At 50.0% G+C, this 11,217-nt stretch overlaps 1 protein-coding gene across 1 annotated transcript; it reads left to right on the forward strand.

Moving 5' to 3' along the window:
- Positions 1-872: 872 nt before the first annotated feature.
- TNFRSF18 (TNF receptor superfamily member 18) lies at positions 873-6,231 on the forward strand. The gene is made up of 6 exons (XM_040084880.2): positions 873-1,047; positions 2,446-2,580; positions 3,338-3,422; positions 4,169-4,257; positions 5,023-5,163; positions 5,573-6,231. Exons 1-6 carry the CDS (start codon positions 873-875, stop codon positions 5,713-5,715), a joined length of 768 nt encoding a protein of 255 aa, XP_039940814.1. The 3' UTR covers positions 5,716-6,231.
- Positions 6,232-11,217: the final 4,986 nt, after the last annotated feature.

An 11,217-nucleotide genomic window follows, 5' to 3' on the forward strand; every position in this document is an offset into this window, starting at 1 on the left:
GGGATGGGTTTTAGGGAAAGGTTGGGATGGGTTTGGTAAAGGTTGGGATGGGTTTGGGGAATGGTTGGGATGGGTTTGGGAAAGGTTGGGATGGGTTTGGGAAAGGTTGGGATGGGTTTGGGAAAGGTTGGGATGGGTTTAGGGAATGGTTGGGATGGGTTTGGGGAATGGTTGGGATAGGTTTAGGGAAAGTTTGGGGTGGATTTTGGTAAAACTTGAGATGGGTTTAGGGAAAGAGGGAGGTTGGGACGGATTTTAGGGATGGCTGGATGGATGCATGGGGGGATGGATGGATCCATGGATCCATGGATGGATGGATGGATGGATCCATGGATGGATCCATGGATGGATGGACAGAGGGGCTGATTTCGGACCCGTCCCCAAACCCCGTTTTTCCGGGACCTCCCCTTTCCCTCCCCTCTGACGTCCGACTCTGCCCTTTGAACCCAAACCCTTCTCCCCGCCCCCCAAAAACCCAGGAAGAGCCCGGCCACAAAAACCCCGGCGCCTCGTGGGCGGTGGGGACAGAGCGGGGACAGCGCCAGGAGGAGGTGGCAGTGCCAGGACAGGGTGACAGTGAGCCAGTGACTGTGCCAGGACAGGGTGACAAGGAGCTGGTGGCAGCTCCAGGACAGGGGGTGACAGCTCCAGGACAGGGTGACAGCTCCAGCTCCAGGACAGGGTGACAGCTCCAGGACAGGGTGACAAGGAGCAGGTAGCAGCTCCAGGACAAGGTGACAGTGAGCCAGTGACTGTGCCAGGACAGGGGTGGCAAGGAACTGGTGGCAGCTCCAGGACAGGGTCACAGCTCCAGGACAGGGTGCCATCTCCAGGACAGGGTGCCAAGGAGCCGGTGCCATCATCTCCAGGACATGGACATGCGCCGTCCCCGGGACACGCGCGGTGGCGGCGGGCTGTGGCTGCTGCTGGCGCTGCTGGCGGCGCTCGGGGCCGTGCCGGGCCGCGCCGGGCGCTGCCGGGGCGGGGAGCTGAGGGAGGTGTGGGGAGGGGACACCAAGTGCTGCCCCCGGTGCAGCTGGAACGGAGGTGAGTGGGGAAACCGGGGGGAAATTGTGTGTAATTGTGTGTAATTGTGTGTAATTGTGTGTAAATTGGGGGTAATTTGGGGTAAATTGGGGTAAATTGTGGTAAATGGGGGTAAATTGTGTATAATCGGGGTAATTGTGTGTAAATTGTGTGCAAATTGGGGGTAAATGTGTGCAAATTGGGTGTAATTTGTGTGTTAATTGTGTATAATTGTAAGTTGTGTGTAAATTGGGGGTAAATTGTGAATAATTGGGGGTAAATTGTGTGTAAATTGGGGGTAAACGTGTGCAAATTGTGTGTAATTTGTGTGTAAGTTGTGTATAATTGTGTGCAAACTGCGTAAACTGTGTATATTTGGGGGTAAATGTGTGTTATTGGGGGTAAATGTGTGTAATTGTCTGTAAATTGTGTGCAAATTGGGGGTAAATGTGTGCAAATTGGGTGTAATTTGTGTGTAAGTTGTGTGTAATTGTGTATAAATTGTGTGTAAATGGGGGTAATTGTGAGAAATGCGCGTAAGCGTGGAAACTGTGCGTAAACCGTGCGTAAATGTGAGCAGCTGTGAGTAAACGTGTGTAGATGGGAATCGTGTGGAAATTATGTGTAACTGTGAGGAAATGCGTGTGGTTGTGAGGAAATGCGTGCAAAGGTGGAAATTGTGGGTGGCTGCGAGGGATTTTGGGTAATTTTGTGTCAATTGGGGGGTAAATCCTGAGTAAATTGTAATTGTAAACTGAGATAAATGTGGGTAAATTGTGGATAAATTTTGTAAACCGTGTGTAAACGGTGTGAATCAGGTGGGAGCTGTGAGTAGATGTGTGTAATCGTGAGTAAACGTGGGCGAATTTATGCCAATTTTGTATAAATGTGTATAACGGCGTATAAATTTAGTGTCAATCTATATAAATGTGTGTAAATCGTGTGCGAATTGTGTATATTGTGGGTAATTGTGGGTAACTGTTCTGGGAAGGGACTCCTTCTTTCCCTGGGAATATCAGGGAAAATTTTTGGGATCCCTTTTCCCAGGAAAGATCTCTTTCCCTGGGAATATCAGGGACAAATTTTGGGATCCCTTTTCCCAGGAAAGATCTCTTTCCCTGGGAATATCAGGGACAAATTTTGGGATCCCTTTTCCCAGGAAAGATCCCTTTTCCTGGGAATATCAGGGACAATTTTTGGGATCCCTTTTCCCAGGAAAGATCTCTTTCCCTGGGAATATCAGGGACAATTTTTGGGATCCCTCTGCTCCAGACCCTTCCCCGTGTCTGCTCCTCAACCGCCCCCCGCTCTCCTTTTTCCCAACCTTTTCCCCATGGCAATTCCTTTGGAATGGAAATTCCTTTGGAAGGGGAATTCCGGCCTTTGGGAAAAGCTGCTTTAACCCTTTCCTTCCCGCAGAAGACCCCAGGCCCTGCGCGGAGGCGCAGGAACTCGACTGCAAATGTCCCCAAGGGCGGAGCTGCTCCGAGAAATCCTGCCTGTCCTGCTCCCAGCTGCCGCGGTGCCAGCCGGGCTGGGAACCCGCCAGGATCGGTAATTGGGAATGGGATCGGGAATGGGGAATAGGGAATGGGACATTCCCTGCCTGTCCTGCTCCCAACTGCCGCGGTGCCAGCTGGGCTGGGAACCCGCCAGGATCGGTAATTGGGAATGGGAATGGGAACGGGATTGGGAATGGGATTGGGACATTCCCTGCCTGTCCTGCTCCCAACTGCCGTGGTGCCAGCCGGGCTGGGAACCCGCCAGGATCGGTAATTGGGAATGGGAACGGGATCGGGAATGGGGAATAGGGAATGGGGATAAGGCAGCGAATGGGGCAGGGAATGGGAATGGCAATGGGAATAGGGCAGGGAACGGGATTGGGAATGGGGCAGGGAATGGGGCAGGGAATGGGAATGGAAATGGAAGTGGGAATGGGAATAGGACAGGGGATGGGAATGGGGATGGGAATGGGGCAGGGAATGGCAATGGGGCAGGGATTGGGAATAGGGTAGGGGATGGGATTGGGAGTGGGGCAGGGAACGGGGTTGGGAATGGGGCAGGGATTAGGGCAGGGAATAGGGCAGGGAATGGGGCAGGGATTGGGAATGGAGCACGGAAGGGGATTGGGAATGGGGCAGGGATTGGGAATGGGGCAGGGATTGGGAATGGGGCAGGGAATAAGGCTGGGAATGGAGCAGGGAACGGGATTGGGAATGGGGCAGGGGCAGGGGACGGACCAGCCCTGGCTGTGCTGCCGCAGGCTGCTCCGGAATTCGGGATCTCGGCCATTCCCGTCCTTTCCCTGCAGGAGTTGAGTATTTCCGGTTCGAGTGCAAGCCCTGCGAGAACGGGACCTACTCCAGCGGGAACAGCTGGTGCCGCAACTGGACCGAGTAGGGAACGAGCGATAACCGATCGTTAATAACCAGTAATCAAAAATCAAACGTGACAACGATGACAATTTAAACAACAAACAACGAAATAATTCTTAATTAACAATCAGTAATTATTATTACAAATGCGTTTTCCTTCTTTGAAAATAGAGATGATAATAATAATGTTAATAATACTAGAAATAAGGATAATACTAAGAGTGGACTGAGTATGGGTTTATTGATGTTCCCTTTATTTGGAAATAGGAATAATTAATAATTATTAATAATAATAATAACTATAAGAATAATAATAGCAGACTGAGGGTTTTCTCTATTTCCCTCCTTTGAAATTAGGAATAAAAAAGAGACTATAATAATATGATGATAATAATAAATTAGTATTCAAATATCTGTGAAGATACTCAATACGGACATTAAAAAATCAAATTGAATCCACGATGATAGTCGTGAGATTAATTGATTAATTTTTTTAATTAAGCAAGACCTGGCTCTTCTCTTCTTAGTCTCCAGGCAAAGCTTAAGCCAAACTCCCATCTTAAAACCGCTTAAAGTCAACCTTAAGATGCTGGAAAAAGGATTCCAAAGAGGGAAATCCATGGAAAAACAAAGGGGCACAAACCCGGGCAGGGGAAAAAGCCCAAACTTCCTGCAGGAGGGGGAAAAAACCTTGGGAAGAGCGGACGGGAGGACGAGAGGGACAAAGCGGGAACGTCCCAAATCCCGAATTCCCGTCCTTTTTGCAGCTGTGAGGGCAGCGGGTTCGTCACGCTCCGGGCCGGGAACCGAACGCACAACTCCGTGTGCATCTTATCCGGCGCAGCCCTGGAGCCAGGTACCGCCGAATCCCGGGAAAAATCCCCTTCTCCTGCTCCTCCCTGCTTTTCCACGCCCTCCCGGCCCGCAAAAAGGCCGCTGCTGTTCCGTAAAGTATGGATATTCCTGTTGGGATCGTCGTTGTTGGCCTGGCAGAGGTTCCATCCTCCGGGCGCTGTCCGCGGAAAAACGTGGAGAAAATCCCAGGGCGGGGCAGGTTTAGGTGGGAATTCCTCCTTTCCCACCGAGCTGCTCCCGTGTTTTCCTGGGGATTTTATAGGGGAAAATCTCCCTGAGTCCCTCACCAGTGCCGGCTGAGCCTGCAGCAGCTTCCAGGGTTTTTCCTGGATCAGAGGATGGGAATGGCTGGGGAATGGCTGCTCCCAGGAACTGGTGCCTCCCAGGCCTTTCCCTTTTCCCTTTTCCTGTTTCCCTTTTCCTGTTTCCCTTTTCCTTTTTCCCTTTTCCATTTTCCCTTTCCTTTTCCCTTTCCTTTTCCCTTTTCCCTTTCCCTTTTCCCTTTCCTTTTCCATTTCCTTTTCCATTTTCCCTTTCCTTTTCCCTTTCCCTTTTCCCTTTTCCTTTTCCCTTTTCCCTTTCCCTTTTCCCTTTTTCCCCCTATTTTCACCCATTCCACGCTTCCCTTGCCCGCTCAGAGCCCCTCCCACCTTCCCTCTTTCCCACAAAACCCCCAAATCCATCCCTGAACTCCCTTGGAAGATCTCCTGGAACAAACCCCAGTCCCGGAATTCCTTCGTTTCCGATCCAATCCCGTTTATTGCAGCTCGGATTCCCCTGGAATTCCGCTCCAGCACCATCCTGGCCGTCCTGACGGCCGTGGCCGTGTTCGTGCTCATCCTGCTCACGTTCCTGCTGCACTTCTGCATCTGGAGCCTCCACAGGGAGAAAAAATTCCCAGCTGGAGGTGAGGAATCTCTGGGAGCTCCCTGGGTGGGATTAGAGGGATAAATCCGGATTTTCTCTGGGATCTGGGGCAGGTTCCCGCAATCCCAGATCATCCAGGACAACGTTCCTGACAAAAGGAAGGGGCTGATGGGATTTTGGGATGGAATTCCTGCCCTGGAGGGTGGGGGGGCCCTGGAATGGATATTCCAGAGCAGGAATATTCCAGGCTGCCCCTGGATCTGTGGAATTGTTCTTGGAGCGGTTTGGGATTGCGGGAAACGTCGCTGCCCGTGGATGGGATCATCCCCAAATCCCTCCCAACCCATCCCATTCCATAATTCCCCGATCCCACAACCAGAAAAGGGGCTGGGCAGCCTGACGGAGGCTCCTGGAATTCCTGGATGAGTTTTCCCTCGTTCCCTCGGCAGATCTGGGACACAACTTCCCGCGGCCGCCGCTCCACGGGGAGGAATCCCACAGCATCCAATTCCCGGAGGAGGAGCACGGGGACAAAACGGCCGAGGAAAAACTTTCCATCCTCTCCCTCAAAATCTACAGCGAGCTCAGATAACGGGATCCTCCTCTGGGATCACCGGGAATGCCGGCCCCGAGCTGGGCTTCCCAAAAAACCCCAAAAATCGGGAATGGGAGCGGGTGGGAAGCATCCTTTTTGCATAGGAAAAGGAGTGGATTCAGGCCGGGTTCGGTTTTGGTTTCCCCCCCTCCAAAAATCGGGAATTTAGGGATAAAATCCTGCTGGTTCCGGCCGGGGTTGATTCAGGAGGAGACCAGCAGGGATTTCCCGGGATATCCGGATTTCCAGGATCGGGAATAGCGGCCACATCTCCTGGTTTTCCCTCGGTTTTCCTTCAGTTTTCCCTCGGTTTTCCAGCGCTGCCGAACTGGAATTGCGCCATTCCCAACCCCGTTCCAGCCTCTCCCGATCCCATTCCTGCTCCCAGCCAAAGATTCCCTTTGGAAGCTCCTCCAGTGCCACCAGGGATTTTCCTGTGCAGGTTTTTCCAAGGAAAATCTGGGAAAAAACAGGAGTGAGGCTCATCCAGGGAATGCTCAGAGCTCCAGAGAAATGGAGGGAATGGGAAAAAATCCTGGGAAAAGCTCTCGGGTGGGATTTGGGGATTTCTGATCCCTGCGGGCCCTTCCCACTGAGGATATTCCAAGATTTTGTGGTGTAATTCCAGCAGGTTTGGGAAGGTTTTTTTGGACTGACCCCCTGCGGAGACGCCGATGCCAACATCCGTATGGATAATTAATTACGGATAATTAATTCCGGATAATTAATTACGGATAATTCTGGATAATTGTGGATAATCCGGGATGAGTTTCTCGTGCCTTTGGTGGACATTCAGTGGAAATCCGTGGAAATTCCGGGGATTTCCAAGGAATTGCGCTTGGATTTAAACCTCTCCTGGATGATGCCTGGGTTTTGGAGCTGGGTTGGGAAATCTGGGAACAAGGGACACTGGGAACGATTTCCTGCTGGAAAAGGAGGGGTTGGATCGGAAATTTGGGGAAAAAAACCCCCAAATCCCTCCCTGGGAGATTCCCAAGGCTCGGGCTGAGCTCCAGCAGGTGCTGCCGTTTCCCTGGATTTGGGGTTGGGAATCACAGCCGGGAATTCCTGCAGGAACAGAGACCCCAGAAGCCAGGCTGGGAAGTTTCTGATTCCTCAAGGGAAAACTTGGGAAATCCCAAAGGAATACTCGCTTGAACAAAGTTCATTCTTTTTTTCTCTGCTTTTGGGATTTTTATTTTCCTTGGTTTCCGACTCCAACGTCATTCCCAAAATCATCCGGAGGGAGCTGAGCCTTCTCCCCTTTGGGATTTTTTAACCCTATTCCTGGAGAGATCGGGAGCCACCCTTGGGCTCACAGGAAAACCAGGGAAAGGAAAAAAATTCCTGATTTTTGGGGGGCTGGAATTAAAATTCCTCCCTTTGGGAGCAGAGGATCCGGATGGAGGGATGGGAAAAATATCCCAACAAAAAAATTCCATTCAAAGCCTTTGAAAATCTTTATTTCTCCATTTTCCCAAACCTTTGGAAGCAGATGGAGCTCCTGGAAAAGCTGGAAAAAGGGAATTCCAGAGGGAATTAAAGATTGACCAGGATTTCCGGGATAATTCCCTGGATGAATCCCAAAGTTTGCGCCTTCAGAGGCGCCGCTGGTTTTATGGCCGGGGCGAGGAAATCTGGGAATTGTTTCCCTTTGATCATCAGAGGAATAACCGGGATCTGTTCCCTGCAAAGGGAATTTTTTCCAAGGAAAAAGGAGCTCCCTCCTCATTCCTCACCAACAGCTCCGAGTGCCAAAAATTCCTAAAATGAATCTAAAATCCTGTGGATTCTTCTGATAAAATCAAGGAGGTTTTTTTTTTCTGATAAAATCAAGGAATTTTTTCAGGACGAATGTGACCTCAAGTCCCTCAAATTAATGCGAAAATTCATGGATTTTTCCGATAAAATCGAGGATTTGGGGGGCTCTTCTCCACATTTCTATAACACAAAGGTCCCTAAAATCCCTCAAATTAATTCCAGCTGTGAAACTCCTGGAATTCTTCCGCTCCGGGGAATTTTTCCTGGGATTTGTGCCCAGCTGAAAGCACCTAAAATTTCTAAAATTAATCTGAAACTTCCTGGATTCCTCTGATAAAACCAAGAACGTTTTTTCCTGATAAAAATCAAGGAATCTTTTCAAGACAAAAGTGACCAAAATCCCTCAAATTAATGTGAAAATTCATCGATTCTTATGACGAAATCAAGGATTTTTGGGGGGGATTTTCTCCACATTTTTACCATGAAAAAAATTCCTAAATCCCCCCAAATGAATTCCAGCTGTGAAACTCCAGGAATTCTTCCTCTCCGGGGAGTTTTTCCCGGGATTTGTGCCCCGCGGAGGTCGTGCCCGTGCGATTGACGGCATTACCAGACAGTATTAGACAGAAAAATCCAGATCTAACTTTGCCTGGTAAGACAGCAATCAGCAGGCTCCAGGAAATCCCACGGCTTTTCAATTTTATTTTTTTTTTTTTCCCCCGAAATCCAGCGTCGGAAAATTATTCCGGGAAATCTTGAGCTCGTCCCGCTCGAGTTTTTTGAGGCAGGAAAATGATGAAAATTCCGGTTTATTTGGGTTTTTTTTTTCCCCCCTGCTCGGCTGGGGAGGGAATTGGGGTTTGGAAGGATTTACTGTGCTTGGAATCCCTCTGGAGCAATTCCTGGGAGATTTGGGATGCCCCTCATCCATGAATTCACCTCGCCGAGGCAAAAAATGTTCAGGATCAGCCCCAAAAATTTCTCCTGAACCGCCCCAAATCCAGCGCTGGCGGAGAAGTGGATTTAAGGCAGTAGGAAAAGGGAGGGAATTGAAGGAAAAGGGAATTTTCTGGGATTTTTCCTGGCTCTGGGATGGGATTTTCCCTTCGGCAGGAGAGTGGGATTTTCCTGTCTCCGTTCTCACATTCCCATTGGAATTTTCTCCCTTTATTTTTTGGGATTTCTTTCCCCAGTTCCAAGTTTCCAGAGGGGGATGGGCCCCAATCCCAAGGATTTACGGCCTCGGGAAAAATCCAATTTCAGGAATTCCTCCCCCATTTCCTCCGGGCCTCCAGGAGCAGTTACTCATTAACACCGTGCCTTAATTAATCACCCCTCTGCTTCCTCCTTTCCTGCTTTTCCTGGGAATTTCAACCTCCAAGGGCAAACCCGGCTCGTTCCGCTCGTTCCTTCCAAGCTCTCCACATTGAAATGGGAATTATTTTTAATTATGAACAAATTAATTCAGTTTTTCCCTGTTTTTCCGGTGTTATCCAGGAATTTGAGCCAGGAATCTTAGGCCTGGTTTGGTGCAAAGCAGGGAAAAAAGGATTGAGAGTTTTCCAGGGATGAGGGAGGAGAATTCCAGACTGGTTTGGGGTTGGAAGGAGTTTGAAAATCGTGGAATTCCAAGGATTTTTGTGTCCCTAGATTGGGTTTAGTTTGGAATTTGGGGTGAGGGAAGGGATTAACTTCAGGAAAAACCTGGTGGGGCTGGGGTTGGATCCCAAATCAAATCCTGGGGATCCCAGAGGAAGCTCCGGGCTGAGGAATGTGTGCAACTGCCTTGGCTGGCTCCAGAAAGGAGCTGAAATCTGGGACTGGGGGGAATTTGGGGATGGAAAAGGGGAATTTCGGGATGGAAAAGGGGAATTTCGGGATGGAAAAGGGGAATTTCGGGATGGAAAAGGAGGTGAAATCCAGGAATGGGTTCTCAGGGAGGAATTCCCGTCCCTGGAAGTGCCCATGGAATTCCCGGGTGCAGCGCTCAGGGACAAGGCGGGCATTGGGCACTCCTTGGATTTCAATCCCAGAATTCTGGGATTCCCTGGGTGAGGATGGATCTGAACTCGGGAATTCTGACAGGAATTCTCATCCCCTACGGAGTAACCCCGAAATTGGGGAATTCTGACCAGCGAGCTGAAGGCTGAACAAGGCCAGGCCCTAAATATGAACCTGGAGCAATTAAACATCAGAGAGGGCGGAGAACTGTGTCTTAATTAGGCCCCGGGTTAGGCCTGGCTTTAGCAGTGTGACCCCAGACCCCCGATATGGACCTGGGATTAATTAAACATCACTAACGGAGGGTGAGAATGCCTTAATTAGGCCCCGGGTTAGGCCTGGCTTTTGCTGCGTGACCCCAGACCCCCGATATGGACCTGGGATTAATTAAACATCACTAACGGAGGGTGAGAATGCCTTAATTAGGCCCCGGGTTAGGCCTGGCTTTAGCTGCGTGACCCCAGACCCCCGATATGGACCTGGGATTAATTAAACATCACTAACGGAGGGTGAGAATGCCTTAATTAGGCCCCGGGTTAGGCCTGGCTTTAGCTGCGTGACCCCAGACCCCCGATATGGACCTGGGATTAATTAAACATCACTAACGGAGGGCGAGAATTCCTTAATTAGGCTCCGGGTTAGGCCTGGCTTTAGCTGCGTGACCCCAGACCCTGCTCAAGGCCCAGATCCTCCCCGCAGCTCCAGCGCGGCCGGAATTTGGGATTTTTTTCCCTAAAGCTGGGCTCAGGTTTGCTGGAATTGCCGTGGGATGAGGAGTCCTCTGCCAGCCCGGCAGGGGATTTCACTGGGATTTGATTCCGTTGGAATTTCCTCCGGGAATTTCAGCTTCCAACGTGGATTTTATCCGTTCTCCGCCAGCTCCTGCTGGGACGAATTCCTGGAGCTGGGAATGTTCCTTCAGCTGCTCGGAGCTGGTTTTCCTGGCTGGAATTCCCGGTTTTCTGAGGGAATTCCGCAGAGGAGTGAACCCCTACCCTGGAACGAGGCGCGGTGGAAAGGTTGGAAGCTCAGGAGACGTTTGAGCGTGGAGTTCTCATTGAGAAATTGGGAATAAAACCTTTGGGATTGGGGAAAAAACCCTTGGGAATTGACAAAAAATCACCTTGGGAATTGGGAAAAATTACCTTTGGAACTGGGGGGAAAAAACTTTGGAATTGGGGGGAAAAAATCTTTGGAAATGGGGGGAAAAACCTTTGAAACTGGGGAAAAAAATCCCCTTTGGAACTGGGAAAAAAAGACCTTTGGGACTGGGAAAAAAAACCTTGGGAAATGGGAAAAACAGCCTTGGGAAATGGAAAAAACAACCTTGGGAAATGGGAAAAAAAATCCCTTTGAAAATTCCAGGAAAAAAACCCTTTGGGAATTGGGAAAAAAACCTTTGGGATTGGGAAAAAAACCCCTTTGGGAATTAGGACAAAAACCTTTGGGATTGGGAAAAAAACCCCTTTCCAAGCGGGATCCTGCCCTGAACCACCTTCCACAGGCAGGAAAGGCAAAATTCCACGGAAACCTTGCTGAGGTTGTGCCAACCAAATCTGAGGCGGAACAAAACCCGGGTTTGAGATGTTAGACCCGACCTAACCCCCAGCAGCGCCTCCGGGGCGCTTCCATCCATTTTTAGCGCGTTTCCTACGGAAATTTCGGCTTTTCCCTTCCCCGCTTCCCCCAAATCCGTCCTTACCCTGCGGAAAAGTCGCGGTCTGGCTGGAATTTTGG

The sequence above is a fragment of the Hirundo rustica genome, chromosome 22 (genome assembly GCF_015227805.2).
Source record: "Hirundo rustica isolate bHirRus1 chromosome 22, bHirRus1.pri.v3, whole genome shotgun sequence".
Lineage (NCBI taxonomy): Eukaryota > Metazoa > Chordata > Aves > Passeriformes > Hirundinidae > Hirundo > Hirundo rustica.